This window comes from Ictalurus furcatus, chromosome 23 (assembly GCF_023375685.1).
Source record: "Ictalurus furcatus strain D&B chromosome 23, Billie_1.0, whole genome shotgun sequence".
In the NCBI taxonomy this organism is placed as follows: Eukaryota; Metazoa; Chordata; class Actinopteri; order Siluriformes; family Ictaluridae; genus Ictalurus; species Ictalurus furcatus.
The window spans coordinates 31610-56871 of NC_071277.1; the positions used below are offsets into that span (position 1 = coordinate 31610).

Below are 25262 nucleotides of genomic sequence, written 5' to 3' on the forward strand. Positions count from 1 at the left end.
TAGTCAAGCAGTCTTATTCTGAAGTGGGCACTGCTTTCCCACTAGAAAGCAGAATTCAGAGCTGACCAACCCTGCCTCCCAAAGGCAACAATATTGCCACCTGCTGTCTGAAAACATTACGGTGGGTCAGAGCTGGATCAGAGGAAAAATAAAAAAAGTTCAAGTCAATCTGATCTTGAAATTCAGAACTTCTTAAAACTAGAAAAAGAGGAGGCGAATTGCTTCATCAAGTGCCTGCACTAGCTGACATTGACCTGTCGAGAAAAAACATGAAACATCCTAGAAAAGATGCTATGAAAACATGTCATAATATATGTGACAGCATGGGCTGCAGCCACAGAGGAATTAGGGGAACCAGCAAGTATCTTGAGATGAAAAAGGGTGTGACATGGGTCCTTTTGAGCTGGCTAAAGATGAGATGTGCTGCTGAATTCTCAATCATCTAAAGGGGTTTGATGGATATGGCTGGGAGGCCCGAGAGTAGTGTGTTGCAGTAGTCCAGTTTTGATATTCCAGATGACATTGTTGTTCCTTGAGCTAAAGCTGTTAGCTTTGTATAAATGTTTTCTGGTTCAGTTCAATCAAAATGAGCACAATTGAACTAGTCCAAGGGACCAATTATTTTTTTTCTTGTTACACATCAAAAAACTTTAATGTATTGAAGACACAGTGGCACAAGGTGGTTTCAGCTCTTTGCTGTTTATGCCAACATGGAGACTGGGTCTACTCCAGTCTACACCATAAAAAGAATGTTTCCCCTCATATAATTTCTGAAATAATTGCCTCTCTGATTGATGTGATCTGTATTGGGCCAGCAAAACTCAAAGAATTGCCCTATTGTTAGGCAAAAGAGAGAGAGAGCGAAAAGATGAGCATGGGATGAAAAAAGCATGCAAAAAAAGGATAGTAATCCATTTGTATTGCAGCCTGAGCATGTTTGCATGGAAATAATTGCCTGTGTGTTACCAATGTAGTTCAGTTCGGGTGGGAGGCAAAGTGCAGGGGACAGTTGACAATACCACCACTGTTTGTTCTCTTTGAGAAGTTATTGAGAACAGGATGGTGGTTGGGGGTGACGAAGTAGAGAGGAGAAAGGAACAGCTGGTCATTGTGAGCAAAATGGCTATTAGCCTTCAACCGTACTATACATTTAGTCAAGCTGTTTCTCAATTCTAGTCCAGCTAAAGAAATTGGAGGGAGGAGAGACATTCAGGCAGGTGAGTGGGTTTTATTCTTATTAACAGAAACAAAAAAGTGCAAGTTTTCCAGAACCATTTATGGCATGGTCTTCAGATCAAAATGTAAATAATGTAACATGAGCTAAACCATTGTGTTACTATTCAGTAACTGAGAACCTTTCATTAATGTGAATGTAAAATGTTTTTGTAATATTTGAAATAAGTATTAAAAAGTAAAGGTGGAAGGCTCAGGTAATTTCTCAACACCATAAAATTTCTAGATGTTTTGTAGATATGAATGGAATATTTTCCATTCAGAAATGTATCATGTCTTGGGTATTTTGTTTTATTAATGGCAAAAAGCTTAGACAAGGTGTAAATTTGAAATTCAAAGAATAAGCTGTGTACAGTATGATAAGTTGATTTGTATAAAAAGTAAGCCAGCTGCAACTGTAGTAGGCAAAAATTCCCTGAGATGTCATGAAGAAACTTTGAGAGAAACAAGAAATATAGTTTAAAACACATACTGTTATGGCTGACACCATATAGTAGGATTATAAACCCTTTAAGTTTACTGTCATATAGAGAAAGGAAACATTAGCATAGTGTGACATTCAGACATATTCTAACTCTCTCAATGAGGACCACTTTTTCTTTTTTTAAGAAATTGTGCCCATGCCTAACGCTATCACACTACTTTGTAACCCTAATGAGCAATGTGTCGATTGGCTCATCTGCTGTTTTTTTTTATTTATTTTTTTTAATGAAAATCAAAGACTGCCCTTTTGTCATATTATAGAGAATATTCCAGCATTTCCTCATTTGTAAGTGGCTTTGGATAAAAGCATCTGCTAAATGAATAAATGTAGGTTTTACTATGTGGCATCCACTTGGATGCTATGGCAGTGCTAGGTGATTACTAAACTAACCCCAGGTTGCTAGCATATTCAAGTTGGTGTAGCTAATTTATTGCTATGCTAACTGAGTTGGTTGTTAAGGTGTTGCTAGGTGGTTATTCTACCCCAGCTGGTTTCTTGGTTGTTGCTATCATATTCCTGGTGGCTGCTAGATTGTTACTAGTTGGTTGCTAGGTCATTACAAGGGGTTGCTATGCTAACCCAGTTGGTTGCTAGGTGGTTGCTATGATATTCCAGGTGGTTGCTCGGGTGTTACTAGTAGAATGGCTCTCGAAAGTATTGGCGCCGTATACGCCTCCGGCTCTCGAAAGTATCGGTGCCCTTCACCTATTGCCCTCGAAAGTATCGGCGCCCTACACGGTCGGCTCTCGAAAGTACCGGCACCCTACGCGGTCAGCTCTAAAAGTATCGGCACTCTACATGGCTACTCTAAACAGTATTGGCAGCCTGTATTAACGGCTCTCAAAAGTATTGGCACTATGCACAGCCAGCTCTCAAAAGTATTGGCACCATACACAGTCGGCTCTCGAAAGTATTGGCACCCAATCCGAATATTTCCACGGCAAGCATCACTCATATTTTCTTCGGGAAATGTACCAATCTAGTTATTATTATTATTATTATTGTTACTATTCTGAGACCCAATATATCTAAACTCTACTCCTCCGAGAGCTTTCAAGTTACATGCACCAAACTTGCCAAAGATCTTCAGCCTATTCTGACGTGTGATGACGTTTCTAAATGATCTGAATTATGAAATTCTTGGTACAGAAGTTCAAATTGGCCAAAATTCCCATTGACTAGCATTAAAAATTATCTAACTGTTATAACTCCTTGATCTTCAAGCTACTTCCACCAAACTCAGCACAGTCCTTCAGACTGTTCATACTGATTTCCTGTAGCGGATGATCAAAAATCCCAAAAACTCCCATTCACTTACACTGATGCAGTGTTCAGATACTGACTTGGAATATTCAAGATTTCAAACTAAAACTGTCAAAACTCACACACACCTGCATGTGCATGGCCTGAAGCCCCTCTTCTCTCCCTCTCACCCTGTCAGTGTACCTGTAACGGAGACTCTTACTTCATCCATCTATGTATCTATCTAACTCTAGAGGTATTGGACCCTACCTATCTACCTCTACAAGTATTGGCACCATCTTTATCTAGCCAATACAAAGTATTGGCACCCTAGATATTTATCTAATGCTATAAGGATTGGCTTCTACCTATCAATCCAACTCTCGAAGTATTGGCACCATAGCTATCTACCCAACTCTACAAGTATTGGCCCTATCTATCCACTACCTTTCTATTGTAAAACTGCACATTACCTTCAGATTTCAAACTGATAACTATTTTAAACTTTCAGACTGGCTTTGTCAACATCAAAGTTTGTTGTGACAAACTTTACCTATCTAGTTATTATTACCAAACTTGGTACATAGCTTCATCCTGCTCTGACTTGAGTTGCTATGACTGTTCTCACTGATCAGAATTACAGAACTCCCATTACAGAAGCTTAAACTGTCAAAACCATGAGGTTGGTTAAAAGGTCTTACCCAGTAACACACTATGCCAAAACTGAAAGAAATGACAGAAATGATTAGGAAGAAGGTGATTGAAATACATCAGTCTGTGAAGGGTTACAAAGCTCAAAGGCTCTGGGACTCCAAATAACCACAGTGAGAGCCATTACCTCCAAATGGAAAAACTCGGCACATTAATGAAACTTCCCACAGGTGGCCAACCTTCCAAAATTCCTCCAAGAGCATAGCAACTACTCATCCAAGTAGTTACAAAAGAGCAAAGGACAACATCAAAGGACCTCTCTTGCATCAATAAATTATGACTGCAGTATCAGAAAGACACTGGGCAAGAATGGAATCCATGGAAAAGTGGTGAGGCAAAAACCACTGCTAACCCAGAAGAACATTAAGGCTCATCTGAATTTTGCCAAAACACACCTTGATGATCCTCAAAACTTTTGGGAGTATGTTCTGAAGATTGATGAGTCAAAAATTGAAGTGTGATGGCATGGGGTAGCTTTGCAGCATCAGGACCTGGGAAACTTCTGCTGTCTACCAGAAAGTCCTATAGGAGAATGTCTGTTGTTCGGTTCCTTAGATGAAACTCAAGCTCAACTGGATTATGCAGAAAAGTATAGGAGTAAATCCTAGTCCTAGAAGTAAGTGAAAGACTGATCTCCAGTTATCAGAAGTGCTTGGCTGCAGTTATTGCTGCTAAAGGTGCCACAACCAGATTTTAAGTTTAAAGAGGCAATTAGTTTTTCACATTGGTTATAGGTGTTGGATACCTTTTTTTGCTTCAATAAAAAAATTAAATAAATGAAAAACTGTATTGTGTGTTTGCTCAGGTTGTCTTTTTTATGTTGTATTTCATTTGAAGAACTTACGATGTTCAAACATTTTTGGCCCATAGAGAATGTATGGGGAGTAAAACATGGGTGTCACAGCTCGGATGTTGTTTGGTTGACATGCCGTATAACATATCCTCTCATATGTCTTAGGATGTAGACCCGGAATATACACATCACATTAAGGAATATTTGCCAACAATGTCTGGTAAATGGCATTATTCCAGCCCTATAGACAATTATGGGACCCTCCCCTAACTCCCACACATGTCAAAGTGTTTGGCTTGGTCCAGAGAATCAGGAAATCACATTTGGAAATGGATCCCATGTGTACATCACATGGAATTTCCTGGAAGAATTGCCAATGCACACTAATGTAAAAAAAAAAAAAAAAAAAAAAAAAAAAAAAAAGTCTAGAGGAGCAAACAGACAACCAGAGACACTGTTTTAGATTTACTATCTCCACAGGAAATTCACTCAGAATTCTTGGGAGATGTGTGCGATTACTTTCCTCACATTTCCCATGTTCATGCACTAGATTCATATTGCCTCATTCCCACAAGTGGTATTTTCTCAGAATGCCATATATTGTATTTACTATTATTATTATTATTATTATTTATTTTGTTTATTTATTAATCTTTTCCTCCATTGCATATTTTCTTCAGCTACATTCACCATGTGATCATTGCAATTTGGAAATCTTGTGTAACAATCATTTTTTTCATTGTCTTTGAACCACAGGATCCCATGACACATTCTACTTCTCAATACTCTCTCATTGAAGTCCCATGACAAATGGTGTCAGTACTCAAAAGGAGTATTAATGGACCCCAGAGTTCTGACCCCATAATCTGGAAAAAGGGAGAGAGAGTAACAGGAAGTAACCAAATAATGAGTGGCTGTTCTGTTTTTCCTGTGATCATGATCTCCTTCATGCCTGTGGTGTGGGCTGTTATGGGGAGTGAGCTAAGACTGTCCAGACAAGTAATGAGTGACAGCCAACTCACTAAAGTCATCCATGGATTCAGAGTCAAACGTGGCTGGATCTGGAACCAACTGTCAGTTGAGGAAGAAGATCCAACTCCAAAAATAATTGGTCAGGTAAAACCAGAACAAATTTGGAAAGAAAGTTTTCTCAGAAAACTGATTGTTGTCTGCTATAAATTTTGCTGCAATTTTTTATTTACAGCAGGTACCGTGATATTGTGATGCATTCAATGTTTTCTTTATATAATTAAATTAAATAAAATGCTATTTGTATAGACCTTTTAACAATGGATATTGTCACAAAGCAACTTTACAGAAATATATAAATTCAGCTATCATATCAATTGCAGTCCAAGGCCATCTACGTGGTTTCTATGTGGTACCATCCTTAGTAATCTCATGTATGTTTAAGCTGTCCATCTGGGGCCATCCTCAGCAGCAGCAAGTCATTTCCAGCTGATGAGAACTCCAACCAGAAGTAGGGCATCAGGATGGATCAGTCAGGTCCAGAGAGCAGAAGGCATCAGGATCACTCGTATCTCAGGAGTGGAATGTGCAGCTCAACAAAGAGAGAGGGAGCGGGGTAGAGGGAGAGAAAGAGAGAGAGAGAGATTGTTAGGTATGCTAATTGTCATATAATGGTTAAGGACAATGTACTTTGTGTGCAGAGTGCAAGTAGGGACTCCAGCAAGACTAGCTATGACAGCATAACTAAAAGGGAGAGCCAGAAGGTAACACAGACATGAGGGTGCCCTGAGACATAAAGTGGGCAGCCACTCCAATGTCAACAAACCTGAGTGAATGGCTGAGAGTGTGTGTGTGTGTTGGGGTGGCACTATCCAAACATCCCAGTTCACCACAACACTTTATGACCGTGAACCTTCTAGATCTGTGGCTTTACCTAAGAACAAGCTGTTCACAAAAGGCTTAACTAAACAATATAAAACAAATGTTTTCAGACCAGACTGTGTCTGAATCCTGAACACTAACTGGAAGGCTGTTCCATAACTGTGGGGCTTTGTAAGAGAAAGCTCTGCCCCCTGCTGTAGCCTTCACTATTCAAGGTACCAACAAAGAGCCTGCAACTTTTGATAAAAGTAGGTATGGCAGATCATAAAAAACCAAAAGTTCACTCAGGGACTGTGGCATGAAAACTTTCAATACTTTCTAGGTCAACAATAGTATTTTAGAATCAATGCGAAATTTGATTGGGAGCCAATGCAGGGTGGATAATATAGGGGTGATGTGGTCATATCTTCTGGTTCTAGGTGTCATGTCACAGCAAACCAGCAACTACAATTCCCAGAATGCCCAGAATGCAATGCAACCTAGACTCATTTTATATGAGACTAGGTATTAAGCTGAGATAGCTTTAGACTGAAGGAAGCTAGCAGACATTCAGTTTAGCCTGCTTGTCTGCTTCCTGGCACTGGTTCTTGTAACTGATTAACTAGACCTGCTCTGAGACCTTGAGCTATGCTGCTAGAAATGAGAGCAACACCTTCCCCATGGATACCACCCTGCTATAACAGGCCAGCATTGCCCTCAAATTTACTCCAATTAGTATAAAGCCCACATTTTATATATATAAATATATAACTCATCATCATCGCTGCATCATAGGCTGTGTCCTTCAACATGCACAGAGCAGTGAAGGAAGTGAAGCTGTGCTATGTGAGGAAACTAGAATTACAATTCCAACAGGATGACTCTAAGAGCCTGTGGCAGGGCCCAAGAATGATAACAGACTATAAAACACCATCATCCAAATTAGGATGTGTCTCTTGTGGACGAGCTGAAAACTTTTTACATTTACTTCAAGGCTGCAGTTAATAGTGCTAACAGTTAGCACCACTAACAGTGCTCATGGCAGTATGCAATCATTCAACAGATGATGGCATCACACACCAACTACACACAGCTCTGACCCATTTGAACACCAGGAAGGGAAATGCTGTTTGTTGACTACAACTCAGTATTTAATGTTAAAATCCCTTCCAAACTCACCACCAAATTAGAGGACCTGGCACTTATCCCATCCCTGTGTTAGTGGATCTCCAACATCCTGACAGGGAGACAGCAAGCAGTACAGGAGCAGATATGTCTCACCTTTCCTCACCCTCAGCACTGGAGCCCACCAGGGTTGTGTCCTAAGCCCCCTGCTGCACTCATTGTACAATTGTGACTGTGTGGCCACTTACAATTCAACTCCATTGTCTTGTGTACTGATGACACTGTTGTGGTGGGCCTGATCTCTGACAATGACGAGAAGGCCTACCTGGATGAGATTAAAAGCTTGGAAAACTGGTGTCAGGAGAATAACCTCCTCATGAACATCAGTAACACAAAGGGGTTGATAGGGGACAACACAAAGCAGGAGAGGAGCTACTACCCTTGTAGGATCAATTGTTCCCCAGTGGAGAGAGTGAGAGAGAGGTACAGTTTCCGGTAGTAGAGTAGAGACAGTACCTTGGTGTCTATATCACGTAGGACCTATTATGGTCCTGTCACGTTAACACCCTGGTGAAGAAGGCCCATCGTCTTTACCACCTTAGATGCTTAAGGGATTTTAAACTGCCCTCTATGTTGCTAAGGAACTTTTGCACTTGTACCATTAAGAGCATCCTTATGGGAAGCATCATAGCTTGGTTTGGGAAAAGCACCAAGCAAGATAGACAGATTGAGCTCCCTGACCTGCAGTCTATATACATCAAGTGGTGCTGGACCAAGGCCAAGAAGATAATAAGGGACTTCAGCCATCCTAAAAATGGACTCTTCTCTCTGTTGCGGTCATAGAAGCACTTCCACTACCTAAAGGCTAACAGAGACAGAATGAGGAGAAGCTTCTTCCCACAGGCCATTCAGGATTAGGACTATTTATACATACTCATACTGTATAAATACATACAGTAATAACAATTTAGACCAAAGTTTACATCCCCCTGACTCTTAAGCCTCAAAGACAGAAGCTGCCGTCTGCGGCTAAAAATAACTGCTGTTCTAAAATGTTTAATATCTTTTGAACCACAAATCCAATCTGTATGCTTTAAAAAGTTATAAAGTGGAGATTAACAGCTTTTCAGTGATATCGCATTTGTCTCAGTTGAATGTTCAGATGCACTGTAGTGAATGTGGTTACGTCATGGTTATACAATCACATTCTGCAGCATTCATTCATCAAGGAAACACATGCAGTTTGTTCCTTTGAGCCAAACAGTAATGCTTAGTGCCACCACCCATGTGCCCAGATTGGTTCAAACTGTCATCTACTCCAACAATTAACATGTTTCTTTGGGAAACAAAGGATTGGGGGGGAATTTCCTCATTTGAGAGACAGCAGTCAGCAGACACGAAAAACAAAAGGGGTAGCAGTACTGCATGCTCTGCAAGAAGCACACTATTTGGAAGTGTGCATTTTTGATACACATAAAATGTTTAATAACTTTTGAACCGCTAATCCAATCTGTATGCTTTAAATAGTAAAATGGAAATTCTCAGCTTTTCAGTGATATCACATTTGTCTCAGTTGAACGTTCATATGCTCTGTAGTGAACGCAGACTTTCTAAGTATCATAACTTTCTAAAGAAAAAATCCAAACTTCAGGAGGTTTTGTTTGAGTTCACAGTAAAAAAGCATCTGGGTTATGCATGTAACCCTGTTCCCTGAGAAGGGAACAAGATGTTAAATGAGCTTCATGCTGTGGGAAGCGCCCTCACGCGTGACTGCTATCTGAAGCTTGTGTAACATAATGCCTATTTATAGGCCTGCTGTGATCAGGTAAGAGTGTCATGTGATATAAAAATGGCACCTGTGAACCGCACCGTCAGCCTCTATTATCTGAAGTGAAGATGCAATTCACAAGCATGCCCCAGTATGACAAAGTTATGCAACATCTCATTCCCTTCTCAGGGAACAGGTCTACATGCGTAACCCAGACATTCCCTTTCAAAGGGAACCCACGTTGCGTGAGCTTCACGCTGTGGGAACAAGAATAGTCACTCCATCATACTGAGGGCATGGCCTGTTCAAAACATCCAAGCCTGAGGGTCACTGCAAGACACTAGAGCCCGGAGTGGAATGTATATCCAGGCTGTAAAACTGAATGAATGTGTGCAGCGTAGACCACCCCGCCACAGCACACACATCCTGTAAGGTGTCATGGAAATTAGATAACACTCGCAGCCTCTTTCTCTCAGGTGAAGAAGTTTATTACGGAAGGATGAATACAGGATAGAAGATGTGAGCACTCTGGGTGCTTATGCTGAACCTGTACTATATATATGAAGCACAGGGCACGATACAATTCTATGTACCGATAAGGAGCAGTTTGAGGCAGTTCAAACAGGCTCTGTTTCAGGGTCTTAGCAAATGTACAGATGAACTCTTAACAGAAAAACATGTTTGTGTCTCTGTAAGCAGATAAACATTCTGTACTAATCTAAATGACATGACCACCTTAGGCGTGCATCCTTGCGCAGGCATATAACACAACTTACTGCATGAAATAAAAGACAATTTATCTCACATTCTCCCACATTTTATCATTCTAAATGATAACTAAGACCCCCTGAAGGATAGAGAAATTACAACAGAGTATGGCATCAAAACATCAGAACTTCAGAGTCCATTTATGGTCATTTTAGAAGAATGCTAAAGCTGTTTTTTCAGACATAAAAGTGCCCTTGGTTTAAAGCAAGCATATAAAGAATCGAAACAAATGGTCATTTTCTTAAAGAAAAATCAATTTACAAGAGTCGTGAGATGGATGTCAACAGATCATCATCATCAATGTTGCTTGGTGGATCTGGCACCCAGTCAGGTTTAGGATATAAGTCAGGTTGGTCATCATAGAGATCATAATTAATCTTTGTCAACATCAGCGTTTGGTCATTAGTGATTGCTTTCAACAAGCATGAAAGACTGCTCCAAATGAGAGAAACAATACAAGGAAAAATTAGCAAGACAAGAAGAATCATTGAATGAGAGAAGCAAAATCCAGGTTATTGTTCAAAAAACACCATGAGATCCAATCAGTGAGACGTCCCAAAGTGATCTAATCTATACACAGACTCAATGCCCTATTTATATGGTCTTATCTTTAGTCTATGCCCAATTATCTCATTTGTTGGAAATTCCAATATGCTTTAAACAGCGACTCATGAACAATTATCACAAAAAAGAGTCATTAAGCCAGGTAACAACAAACAGTATTAAGAACCGAGGGTATGTAAACCATCGAACTGGTTCATTTGTGTAAAGTCAGTTATTATTGTGCTTATGTAAACATCTGTTATGTGAAATAGCTTATTCAGGGCAGTGCTAAATAAAAAACAAACTGCAATTTTAATGAGCTCTCTTTTTTATTGTTAACATTTTGCAGATTCTGCAAGGGGTATGTGAATTTATGAGTGTCATGTAAAGTGGATTGGAGATCGATGCAAGTGCACTTAAAGCTATTATTGAAGAGAGGCAGGCAGACAAATCCAAAATCATAGGGCCGATATCAAGGTCTTGGTATGGCCTGGTATGGTACGGCAAAACACAGATACGCACAATATTTCACACAGAACAAAGACACATGGGGGTTGAAATATACAACAAAATCAAAGGTAAAACATAAACAGCTGTGAATAATGATGACACGTGAGGGAGACAACCAATAACAAGACCGGGGCAGAGACATGACATAAAACATAACAAAACACGTGTCAAAAAGTAAACAAAGTATGACAACCCAGAAGTGCACGCTGTCACGCTACGGGTTGTTGAGTGCGCTGCTTGCTCTGGCGTTCAGTGTGAGGGGATATCTCTGACAGATGTTGTGGAAAATCTCTCCAACCTAAGGCAAAAATCTTACAGAGATGAGGGTTATGGATATCAAAAGAAATTAAACTTTATTACAGACAAAATGATAAAGTGAGACCTCTGCAGACAGTCTAAATCGATAACATGGAGAAAACATAACATGGGACTTTTAAACAAAGACTTTTAGACCTGCCCATCAGTTGTTGTTTTTGTTTTTTTAAAAAAAAGGTTTGTAAGTTCACTCCTTAGTTACCCTGAGGCCCCAAAACCATATTTCCCTTAGGTCCAAAAACTCCATACCACAGAGATATCTCTAACTTACACAAGTATGCACACAACGTGACTAGATGCTGATTTATTTCTTAAGTGCTGTGCAGAAAAGCACAAGGCAACACAGGATTTTTCTAACTCAGTACACACTTATATTGAATATACAGAATATAGCATATACTCTATAGTTTTTTTATTGAGCTTTTTTAATTCAGTGGGGGAAATAAGTATTGACTTTTACCCATCATAAGTTGTTTCTTGTGTGACATCTTGGTAACAATAAGCCTTTTTATAGACCATCAATTTACTAACCCAGCTGATATTAATTTGCACAGATAGGGGGTATAATTACTTATGGATTTCAGCAGGCGGTGAGTGGGTGACAGGCTCGGCTGGGCTGGGACATGATCACCGTACAGATATGGCCTTTTTTTCACTCTGTTTCACGCGATTCGTCATGTGTGATCACGTGGTACCCTGCAGCCACAGTTCTAAGAATAGAAATTAATTTGTTGTGCTTCACACAATAACCACCAGGTGGCGCATAGAACATACTGTAGCTGAGCACAGTACAATAAAAAAAGAAATATGTGGTCGTAAGGCTCACATAAAAATATTATGTTTCTCATCAAAACTTATGATAAACCTAGATTTAAGTATATAAAGTGAGCGTGATTGAGTCTTGTAGTACAGGTACAATAACTATAGTATTTAAATTAACATGGCTACAGCATGTGTATTAGAATAGCACAGCAGAAACATGCAGGGTAATTGCCTAGGGCACCAAATTGGTCAGGGCCAGCCCTGGTTCACCGGCATCAAGTGTTGTGGTGAACTGAGATGTTTGGATGCTGCTCAACGCCCCCCCCCTCACGTGTGAACTCAGGTTTTTTGACAGTGGAGTGGCTGGCCGCTTTATGTACCAAGGTGCCCTCATGTCTGTGTTACCTCCTGGCTCTCCCTTTTAATTATGCTGTCATGGCTAGTCTTGCCAGAGTCCCAGCTTGCGCTTTACACACAAAGTACATTGTCCTTAACCATTACATTACAATTAGCATACCTAACGCCCTCTCTCTCTCTCTCTCTCTCTCTCTCTCACACACACACACACACACACACACACACACACACAAACATACACGCTCTCTCTCTCTCCACATGCTACTCATAACATACCAGTGATCCTGATCCTTCTGCTCTCAGGACTGGCCTGATCCAACCTGATGCCCTACTTCTTGGAAATCAATCATTGTTGCTGAGGATGGCACTACATGGACAGTTTAAAATTCAATGAGATTACTGAGGATGGTACCACTTAAAAAACATGAAGATGGCTTAGGACTGCAATTGATATGAGCAGTTTTGCTATGATGTCTTAGGACTAAAATTGCTATGATAGCTTTAGGGCTGCAATGCCATGGACAGTTTTGCAGTCAAGTCTCCATCAACAAAATACATTTCATGTGAAAACTATAATGAATTTCCTGTTTACACAATTGCACCTTTTGAACATCTAGTGCACAGTTATAAAAGGTGGCAAGGAAAAACCCATCATCATCTGGGGGACAATAAATTGTCCCCCAGATGATGATGGGTTCCCTTTTGAGTCTGGTTCCTCTCAAGGTTTCTTCCTCATATCGTCTCAGGGAGTTTTTCCTTGCCACCAGTGCCTCTGTCTTTCTCAATAGGGGTACATTTACAGAGTTGGGTGTAACGTGTTACAAAATGTAACCTAATCTAACTAATCTAATTACTTTTTCTGATAATGCAGTAATGAAATGCATTATATTTTAAATTTCTGTATTTTGATTACAGTAACTGATGTCAATAAAATTACATTACTTGTGTGACAAATTTATTAAGAAAACAATATTTAGTAAAATGCATTTTAAAAATAAATCACATTTTGCCCCAAAGAATTTTTCTTTAGCCCCGAATAATTCTCCACTTGCAGTGGTTTGTCATGACCTAACTGAACATCAGTAAAAGAAGACCATCTGTAATTTTATATCTTCAGTGAACTGAGGCGCGCGGTATATATGCGGACATAATCAGCGTTGTAATGGCTGACGGCTGAGGGCAATTCAGACACACATGAAACAACAACCAATGACAGAACGGGGAGGAGACATAACAGAAACAGAAACAAATGCACGTGTCGAAATGTCACGATTGTCAACAAGGGAAAAGCAGGTGCTCTCCTGCTCGTGCATGCGCGCTCACATTTTCCACAGCGCGCTGCTTAAAGGGGAACTCGTGACATAAATGTCTATATGAGTTCCAGTTTACGTGATATGAGCTGAAAATAAGGAAATATAATGTACTTCGCATGGCACTGTACCAGATAAACCCATACAATGATAGCTTAGTTGTGCCTCCCCTTGGCTAGTGACACCAAACTAGCCTAGGTAGAAAAGTTTTCTATTTTATCAGTCTGGAAGGTCTGACAACACCCGAGGCAAGTGTCATGATAAATCCAACTTTTTCTGATCATGCCATAAATTGTGCACTAAAATTACTGAAAGAACTTTGAGTTTCACTTTGTAGTGTATTTTTGTAGGTTTGATGGGCTTTGAAAGTAACGTGAACATAAAGTAATTAGGAATCTGATTACTTTTTACATGCAGTAATCAGTAATATATTCAGATTACAATTTCACAGTAGTAATTAGTAGTAATCTGTAGTGGATCACATTTTTTGAGTAACTTACCAAACACTGTACATTTATAAATGTAAAATTTATATCCTAAATTTATATGTTTCTGTGAAGCTGCTATGTGACCATTGTTTGCTGCTTTGTGACCATGTCCATTGTTAAAAACACTATACAAATAAAATCTAATTTAATTGATTTTTAGCATGATGTTGCCTTGAAACAACAGTCCTATAAACAAGGAATTAACTGTAACTGAGCAACTGACATTTCATACACAATATAGCCAAATATGTTGTTTATCTTTGCTCCATCAACAAAAATAGTTCCCAAAGAAGTCACAGCTGGATAGAGCATTGTGTGTTGCTATGCCAACACACAGAATGACTGACAGCTCTCTTGGAATGCCGCTTGTCCAATCAAATTTGTGTACTGGAACTGTTGTTTAATGTAATTTTAGTATTATAATATCATCTGTAAGTCACTGACTATAATTACTGTTATTTCACTGCTGTTAAAATATTTTTTCACTCAGCTGAAATCAACCTACGACACAGGAGACTTTGCCATCAGGTATAGCCTGTCTGGAGAGGGAGCAGGAGAAATATTTAACATTGATGAGTTCAGTGGTGAAATCCATATTCATAAGAGCCTGGACAGGGAAAAGAAGGCCTTCTATGTGCTCCACGGTGAAGCTATTGACCGCAGAACTGGCCACGCAGTAGAGCCTGAGTCAGAGTTCATCATCAAAGTCCAGGATATCAATGACAATGCTCCACAGTTCATAAATGAACCCTACACTTCCAGTATCCCTGAGATGAGTCCAATGGGTACAGTATTACCTAATTAATTACTGAAAATTAATTAATCATTTATATAGATCTTTCTCACACTAAGGATCACTTTACAATTAAGAAGGAGTATAAAGAGAGGAACAGCAAAATAGTGAAATGGAGTCTGTGGGCTATTGCAGTGAATTATCAGGTCCAGAATGCTCTTAGGAGGTGCCATTACTCTAGCAGAGAAGAACACAAATTTTCCAAACTGGAATTTAAGGAAGCTGTGCTATAAGTGTGGGAGATTGGAGGCAAGTAAACTCTGTGAGGAAAGAAGATTGAGGTAGCCGTATCTTATATTTTGCAATTTAGGTATTCGTGTGAGATATGCTACCCTAGAATCCATATAATATTGATTTGTTCTGAAATATTGCTATCATAAATATTCATTTTATTGATTGGAAATAAAAGTTTATTGCTTGGAAATTCAAATTCCAATTTGTGATTGTTTGTGATGTAAAAATTTTAACAAAGATCAATCTTTTTCTACATTTATTGTGATAAGCAACCAACAAAATTCAGGTGAAAAACAAATAGAAATATTTTAGAACAAAAAAAAGACAAAGAAAAACCTACAATTACCCAGATGCATAATTTTGCACACCCCTAATACTTCAGTAAAGTACCTATTGCTTGTAATCAGCACTCTTTTTTGGGGGGGGATTAAGAGCCAACCAATTTGGCACATCCTGTTTTTGTTATACTCTTCTTTTCAAGGGAAGCTCTAGTACACATCCCTCTTCAAGTCATTCCACAGGTTTTCATTGAGACTTACTGTAGATCTGGGCTTTTACTGGGCCATTCATGCTCTTCTTCTGAAGCCTTTCCTTTTAGCTAACATACGTTTGTGCTTTGGTTCATTATTGTGCTGGTAGAAGAATTTTTTCTTTGTCTTTGGCTGCCTAACAGAGGCTTGTAGATTTTGCTCCAAATAGATCTGTATCATGTCCTTTTGACCCTGCTTTTTCGTTGCCTCTAATAGCCTGTTTATTGCATCCCTGCCTATAGTTGACTATGTCCTCTGCTTGATTTTTATTTTATATTAATACTCAGCAATTGTGTCCAAGTCCTTTCGTTTGTGTGATGGAAAAATAGGAAGAGAAACAATGTACAGTTGGGTCTGGGGAACTCCATGGGTCCAATAAGCATATCCAGAGGGTCTGTGATTTTTAAAAAGTTTTTTTTCAGTAGTGGAACCTACCATGATCAAAATTATATTTATACACGGTTTTCTATTTTATACTTTCTATTATTATTATTATTATTATTATTATTATTATTATTATCATCATTATTATTATTATTATTATTGGTCAAGCCAACATACTGTTTAGCTTTATAAGTTTATTATTGACTGCATCCAAATATCCCTACTACTCTACTATACAGTAGGCAAAAAGAAGTATGCCGAAGGAGTAATATATCTGAGTTCTCAGTATTCATAAAACAGTAGGCAAGAAATATGTAGATGACCTACTGCTTCCATTGAGTTTCTGCAGTATGGAACAGTGGACACTGGACTATCCCATAAGGCAGAGGGACTGGCATGGAAGAGCTGCCAGAATAAAAAATGGTGGAAGGCAGCGTGTCAGCTCTTTTTAAGCTGTGAGTGAAATGATAATGCCAACATGGTGGATTCATACTACACACTTATACTGATCAGTACATACTGTATCAATGGACAAGCAGTTGGTACTGAATCGAATGCAGTAGGTACTGTCACAGTACGCGATTTTGAACACAGCCATTTTTTGTGGTGCTTGCGAAGTAAAGCACCACTACTGTTATCTCACATACTTATTATAATTATTAGTGGTGCTTGAGTAGCAAAGCATCACTATTGTTATCTCACATAGTGCTTCTTCGTCTTATTATAGGATAAAAATACCTTCTTCATTGCTAATGGCAAACAGCAGGTCCACATTTCCACATTTTGTTTCAATTGAGTGTACATAAATTTTCACTTCATCCTTTCCTTTTAGTTCTCTATGTTAAAATACATAACTGTTTACCTGCATGACAAAACACACTGCATGATTAAACTTTCTGAACAATTCAAAAACAAAACAAAATGCAGCTGCAAGCAGCAATTATCTGGGTTCAAGCACTCTAGGGCCTTTAAGGACATGGATATTACTTACATACATACATACATACAAGATGTTACTCAATATTGTGCAAGCCTGTAAGCATCTAAATCAGAGAAAATGCAAGATAATAAAAAATATATATATGGTAACTTACCATAAAGAAATTGCATTTTTAAACATTTAAACTGTTGTAGCGCCATCTATTGTCCGATCTCTTAAATTTTGCATGCTTCTTAAGAATCACATATGTTGCTTGTGCTTTCTTAAGTTCATGCTGTGTTGAGTTTTCATTTAGGATCCATTGACTTTAGGGTGCACTAAGTCATACTCATTTTTGTAAATAACCATGTTAGGAGTACCTAAATAAAAAAACTTTAACATAAATATTGTATTATTAATTATTGACCTAGAGAGTCCAGAGAATTGTACTACACTTGTTTTGTTGTGACTGAGTAAAAGACCTAGGACTTATTTTTTAAATAATCACAAATATTTAATGATTTGAGTGACACCAGTGGTTCTTGAGGCAAAATTATTAATTATTAGGAGGTCTAAAATATTATATAACATGTGTCTGTATATATATATATATATATATATATATATATATATATATATATATATATATATATATATATATATATATAATGCACAGCTTTCTAAAAATTAATGAAATAAAATACAGGGTAGAAGTACTACATTATCCAGAACATATGAAACACAGTCTTGACATTTACTATTCGGCTTGAATTTATTCTTAACAACAAATGCTTACATGGGCTTTTGAGTACTAAATTTGGTGTAATATTTCATAGAAAAAAGTTAAATACATGGTGTGATATTTTATAGAAAAAAAGCTCAATACATTTTTCAAAATATATTTTGGTTGCATCTGTGAATTAATAGAAATATTACTGATTGTCTGAAATAGACATATTGTTTAATATCGATCGTATGCCCCTGAATCGATCAAATCATAATTGCATTGTGGCACTTATTGAGCTATCGTCAAATAATCGCTGGCTAAAAGAATCGATATTAGATCAAATTGTCATGAAACTTGTTATTTACACTTCTATTATCTATCTAACTCTTCAAGTATTGTCACCCTATCTATCAGTCAAACTCTAGAAGTATTGGCACCCTATCTATCCAACTGTACAAGTATCTATTTATCTATCTATCCAACTCTACAAGTATTGGCACCCTATCTGTCTGTCTCTCTTTCTTAAAACTGCACGTTACCTTCAGATTTCAAACTGATAACTATTTTAAACTTTCAAACTTGATTTGTTAAGCCAACATCAAAGTTTGTCGTGACTTTACCTATGTAGTTATTCTTCTTCTTCTGAGACCTAAAATTTATAAATGCTACTCCTCCCATAGCTTTCAAGCTAACTTGCCACATATCTTCAGCCTGTTCTTACTTGTGCTATGACTTTTATAACTGATCGGAATTACAGAATTACCATTACAGACGCTCAAAATGGTCAAAATTCCCACTGACTTGCATTAAAAAATTCTGATTGTTATAACTCCTTGAGCTTTCAAGCTACTTTTAACAAACTCAGCGCTGTTCTTCAGGCTGCTCAGACTGTCTGGACTTACTGTTTTACTGTAGTGGAAGATCAAAAATCCCCAAAACTCCCATACTTACATTGATGGAATCAATGTGTTTGGCGATAGTGTTTGGCACCCTATCGATGTATCTATCTATCTATCTACCTACGTATCTATTTAATCAAGTCTACAAGTATTCTCAAGTATCTATCTACTATTATCTATCTAACTACAAATACGGCCTATCTATCCAATTCTAGAAGTATTGGCACCCTATCTATCAAATCAACTCTACAAGTATAGGCTATCTATCTATTCAACTCTACAAGTATAGGCACCCTATCTAACTGTCTCTTTTCTTTCTTAAAACTGCACATAGTCTTCAGATTTAAAATTGATAACTATTTTAAACTTTCAAACTTGCTTTGTCAAGCCCACATCAATGTTTGTTGTGATAAACTTTACCTATCTAGTTATTATCGAGTTCTTTTAGTCATTAGTCTGTTTGGTGACTTGAATTTAATGTGTTTAATCCAAACCTCAGTAACTAAAAAACAGGTAGGCCTATACATAATTTCAGCATTTAAATAATGAGATTAATACTTGTTTATTTCAGTTATGTTCAGGAAATAAATCTCTACTGAGGCAGACCATGGTATTTTTTTGGTTTTTTTTTTTTGGTTTTTTTTTGGTTTTTTTTACATTTAAAGGGGTTCCTCTGCTGTATGTCACTATAGACACCCATGGCCTGTCATACTTACCTGAATTACACATCTGTTTTATTTATTTATTTTACTGCTGAGTGTGTGTATACCATCACTTTTTCTGATTAGGGACTACAGTGGTTCAAGTGACAGCCATAGATGCAGATGATCCCATGTTTGGAAATAATGCCAAACTCATATATTCCATTCTGCAAGGAGAGCCTTACTTCTCAGTAGAGCCAAAGACAGGTAGTTACCTTTGGAAAATGTTTAATTGTTACACCACCTAACCCCTCTTAAATAGAATATACTGTATATGTATACCCTAATATGCTTGTCCAGATTATAAATGTTCAAACTGTCCTGTGAAATTACTGTGAATTATAAAATTTCACATTTGACTTCAAAGATGATAATGTTCTTCCATCTCATTTTAAGGTATAATAGTGACCTCTTGGCCAAACATTGACAGAGAAGCAAGTGAGAAGTACCTTGTTGTAATTCAGGTAAAAGATATGCTTGGAATTACTGGAGGCTACAGTGCTACAACAACAGTGACCGTCACCCTTACTGATGTGAATGACAATGGGCCTACCTTTCAACATAGTGAGTGCAATGCATTATTATCAACTGACAGCTTATTAAATACTGGACATGTACTTGTAACATATGGGAGTCAGGATGCATACTTTTTTATTTGGGTTAGTTCAGGATTGCCATTGACCAGAGACAAAAATTGTTGGGACAGGCATCTGCAGCACAATCAATAAGCATAAACTTAATAATAACTAGGCATACAAAGAGAGAAACAAAAGACACAGGAGAAAGGCAGCAATACTTCACATTAAGATAAATTATATGGCCAAAAGTATGTGGACATTTGCATCCATATGTGGGCCTTCCCCAAACTGCTGCTACAAAACACAATTGTCTAAAATCTATTTGTATGCCTGTAAGATCAACTGGAACTAATAGGTCCACACTTGTTTCATCATGATAATGCCCTTGTGAACAAAATGAGGTCAATGAAGACATGGTTTGCAAAGGTTGATGTGGAAGAACTCGAGTGGCCAAAGCCCTGACCTCAACCAAAGTGATTACCACTGGGTTGAATTGGAACGTTGACTGCACACCCAGTGGTTTCACTCAGCATCAGAGCCTGACCTCACTAATACTCTTTTGGCTGAATAGGCACAAATCAATGACTCTAAAGCTAAAGAAGATCAAGGCAAAAAGGGCCCGGATGGAATCAGCTATAGACTGCTTATAGACTGCGTAGATCAGCACAGTGGGGTCATCATGAACATCTTTAACCTGAGCATCAGACTGGATTGAGTTCTAGTCCTGTGGAAGACTTCCTGTGTGGTTCCAGTACCCAAATCTGCACATCCTAGGGAGCCCAACCACTTCAGACCGGTAGCCTTAACCTCTCACCTGATGAAGTCCATGCAGAGGATTGTATTGCAACAACTGTGGTCCCTGGTGAGCTCAGAGCTGGACCCGGTACAGTTCAGTTACCAACCAGGCATTGGGGCTGATGAAACCATTATTTATTTAATGCACAGATCACTGCTACACCTGGAGAATACTGGGGGTCTTGTGAGAATCATGATTTTTTTTTTTCCCCAGTGCTTTCAAAACAATTCAGCCATCATTACTTAGGGGGAAGCTTTTCGGAGCTGGAGTTGACAGCCATCTGGCTGCATGGACCACCAACTATCTCACTGACAGACAACAGTATGTGAGGCTCCAGGACTGTGTGTCTGATGTGGTGGTTAGCAGCATGGGAGCACCACAGGGTACAGTACTCGCTCCCTTTCTCTTCACCCTGTACACAGCGGACTTCAGGCTTAATACAAGCAGCTGCCACATGCAGAAGTTCTCTGTGAATACTGTCATTGTTGGATGGGTATCAGAAGAGAATGATCAGCAATACAGGGAGCTCATCGCTGACTTTGTCAACTGGCGTGAGTTAAACCACCTTTGCCTTAACGCCAGTAAGACAAAGGAGATGGTGGTCAACCTCCATAGGAGGCCATCTCGGACTACACAGGTGAACATCCAGGGTGTTGACATCGAGAGGTTGGAGACATAAAAATTCCTGGGTGTTCACCTCAACAATAATCTGGACTGGTCCATAAACACAGATGCCCTGTACAAAAAGGGCCAAAGTAGTCTCCACCTGCTGAGGAGACTGAGATCTTTTGATGTCTGCAGGACTCTGCTAAAATCTTTCTATGACAGTGTGGTTGTGTTTGCTATGTTCTATGCAGTAGTCTGCTGGGGAGCCAGGAGCACAGAGAGGGACAGGAAACGTCTTAAAAAACTGGTTAAGAGGGCTAGCTCTGTCCAGGTCTGCCCTCTGGAAAGCATAGAGGTGGTGGGGAAGAGGAGGATGTTAGCTAAACTGGCGTCTATCATGGGCAACTCCTCTCACCCCCTGCATGAGACATTGGGGTCCCTGAGCAGCTCCTTCAAACCCAGGCAGCTCGTGTGGACCCCAGCCGCACAGGAGGCGTTGGACAAGCTCAAGAGGGCCTTCACCACAGCCCCCATCCCCGGGCACCTGGATCCCTCCAGACCCTTCGTCGTGGAGGTTGATGCTTCAGAAGCAGGGGTAGGGGCCATTCTCTCACAGAGGCTCGGAGATAAGCCCAAGCTGCACCCCGTGGCAAATTGTCGTCAGCAGAACGCAATTATGATGTGGGGAACCGAGAACTCCTGGCAGTCAAACTGGCCCTGGAGGAGTGGAAGCACTGGCTGGAGGGTGCCACGCACCCATTTGTTATCTATACCAACCATAAGAACCTTGAGTATCTGAGGATGGCCAAACGTCTCACGCCTCACCAGGCCTGCTGGTCCCTGTTCTTCTCCAGGTTCCAGTTTACCTTGTCATATAAGCCAGGGGCGAAGAACGCTAAGGCCGACGCCCTTTATCCTGTATTGTTAGCGCCAAAGAGTGGACTCTAGACCAGGCCTTAGCATGCCTCCCCAGGTCACAAATCCCGGCAGCATGTCCTTCCGGGAAGCAATTTGTCCCGAAGCGACACCGACTGGATTCGACTCATCGACTCATCACCTGGGCCCACACGGCACTAGTGACAGGCCACTCGGGGATACATCGTACCTACCGATTACTGGCCGAGAAGTACTGGTGGCCCCACATGTCTAGGGAGGTACAGCGCATAGTGTCCTCGTGCTCTATATGCACCCAGGCTAAGGTACCACGTACTTTGCCAGCCGGTAAGCTTAAGCCCTTACCTATCCCTGCATGCCCGTGGTCCCACCTGGCCCTAGACTTCATCACTGCCTTGCAAGTGAACACCACCATCGCAAGGGAACACCACGATCCCAGTGATCATCGATCGCTTTTCAAAATCCCTGCACCTCATCCCACTGCCCGCCGTCCCGTCTGCCTTTACCACGGCCAAGTTGTTATTCCAACATGTGCTCAGGAATTTCGGGATCCCGGAAGAGATTGTGAGTGATAGGGGGCCGCAATTCACATCAAGAGTCTGGGCCAGCTTCATGGAGAAGATGGGCGTCACCGTTAATCTCACCTCCGGTTACCACCCCCAGGCCAACGAACAGGTAGAACGGGCAAACCAAGAAGTCGCTAGATTCCCCCAAACCTTTTGTGCCACTATCCCGGAGGATTGGGGCCAATTCCTCCCATGGGCAGAGTAAGCACAGAACTCCCTGCGACACTCCGCAACACAGCTTACCCCCTTTCAGTGTGTCTTGGGCTACCAGCCACCTTTACTTTCCTGGAACGCCAACCCCACCGACTCGCCAGCGGTGGATGAATGGTTCCACCGGAGTGAGCAGGTCTGGGAACGCACGCATCAACATCTAGTGCAGGCCTCACGCACCGCCAAATGAAAGGCGGATCATCACCGGAGGGATCACCCCAACTACCAACTCGGGGACAGGGTGTGGCTTTCCACAAAGGACCTAAAACAGCCACTCCTGGGCAGGAAACTTAATCCCAGGTATATCGGCCCCTTTCGAATCAAGGAACAAATTAATGAGGTCACGTACCGGCTGGAATTGCCCAAGCATAGCCGCATCGCCCCATCATTCCATGTCTCTCTCCTTAAGCCAATTATACTGGGCCCCTTAGCAATGGCGGTGCCAGGTGACTCCCCACCGGAGCCGTTAGAACTTGACGGCCAACCAGCCTACCACTTCTGTAGCATCCTAAATTCCAGACTTCAGAGAGGTAAACTCGAGTACCTGGTGGACTGGGAAGGATATGGCCCAGAGGAGCAGTGCTGGATCCCGTCCCAGGACATTCTGGACACAAGCCTGTGCAGGGACTTCCATGCCGCTCACCCAGCAAAACCGGGACCACAGAGAAGAGGGAGGCCTCAGAGGGATTCAGCTCCTGGAGTGAGCCCTTTGAGGGGGGGCTCTGTCACGTTGCGGCGAACTCGCGACTACAGTTCCCGGAGTGCAGCGCGGACTACAAACATGGCCGACGAGAACTACACTTCCCAGTCACGCACGTGCTCACATTTGCCAGAATACTGATTGCGGACACCTGTACCAGTTTATAAAGGACCTCGTTAACATCAGAGCCTTGCGAAGTAAACGCTCAGAACTATCTTCTCTGTCATTCACCAAGCCGTTGAATATCTAACCTTGTTTCTCGACTACGGTTACCTGCCATGCCCAGTGTGGACTGTTTGCCCGATCGCCTGACTTGCTTCTGTCTTTCGTGTTTGTCTTCTGCCTGACACTCACCTTCTAGTTTCGGCGTCGCCCACGCTTGCTTCCAAACAAGGTATCGTAACAAGTAGAATAATTTGGTTGCATGTTGCTGCAATTACTCTTCCACATGGGTAATATAGGTGTTGGATAGCCTCCCTTCCTTCAAGGAATAAAATGATTATTTGTGTTTTCTCATGTTATCCTTGTTTATATTGTATTTTGTATAAGGATCTGAAAAATATGCAAAAAATAGAGGAAATCTAGAGGCAATTTAGTCATGGCATACTGTATATTTGAGAGGTGAGAGTAAACCAAAGAAACCAGAGGAAAAAAGCTTTGCACAGGCAGTAGTATGAATTGATGCCTGAACTGAAGACCCTGGAGATGAGTTGTGCCACTGTGCACAGTTAATAACATGTTTACGATTGATGTTTAAGATAGCCATTGACAGCACAGAGTTTAAAGAAAAACAATCACTGGCCAAGGACAGCCTTGTGGAACATCACACTTTATTTTTGTATGCACAGATAAATCACTGTTAACATTTAGTCATATGTCACTTACCAACATTTTTATGAAGTCATACATGCTATTCTCCTGAATTCTTATGAATTTTGCATAAAATTCAATTAGTAGAGAAAATGTGTTGAAATGTTTGCAATGAGTCATCACATGTTCTCTTCTTATTCCCGCAGACCTATACACGTTTGCCATAGTGGAATCAGCACCAGTTGGCACAACAGTTGGTAGGGTCATGGCAGAGGATGCTGATGTTGGAGTGAATGCCAAGATGAACTACACTCTAGATGACCTGGAGGAAAGCGCAACTTTCAGGGTCCAGACAGACCCTGCCACACAGGAGGGCATAGTGATACTGTCCAAAGTATGTACCTTTATCCTTATAGCATCTTTTTTACAGTTATGGGAGAAAGAATGTACACCCTCCTTCAAGTCTATGTTTTTATTTATCAGCACCTAAATAACAATTAGGTGGTTCTCACCAGCTTCTATAAACAAATAATCTCAGGTGACAACAAAGAAACACAACAGATTTCAATATGTAATAATTTTGCCCCCCAAAAGTGAACCAACATTCAAAATCCAAGTAGGGGAAAATAAATACACCCTTCCTATTTCCACAATCTTTAGAGAGTAATTAGCAACC

At 40.2% G+C, this 25262-nt stretch overlaps 1 protein-coding gene across 3 annotated transcripts in view; it reads left to right on the top strand.

Moving 5' to 3' along the window:
- Positions 1-266: 266 nt before the first annotated feature.
- The window catches only part of cdh19 (cadherin 19, type 2), a 34923-nt gene continuing 9927 nt past the window's right edge, over positions 267-25262 (top strand). For 2 of the 3 annotated variants that reach the window (XM_053611651.1, XM_053611653.1), the window contains exons 1-6: positions 267-1217; positions 5220-5579; positions 14730-15024; positions 19514-19633; positions 19823-19990; positions 24793-24980. In XM_053611651.1, coding sequence (XP_053467626.1) covers positions 5274-5579; positions 14730-15024; positions 19514-19633; positions 19823-19990; positions 24793-24980 — 1077 coding nt within the window. In that variant the 5' untranslated portion in view covers positions 267-1217; positions 5220-5273. The remainder of the gene's footprint in view (positions 1218-5219; positions 5580-14729; positions 15025-19513; positions 19634-19822; positions 19991-24792; positions 24981-25262) is intronic. The other variant, XM_053611652.1, reaches the window with a different exon arrangement.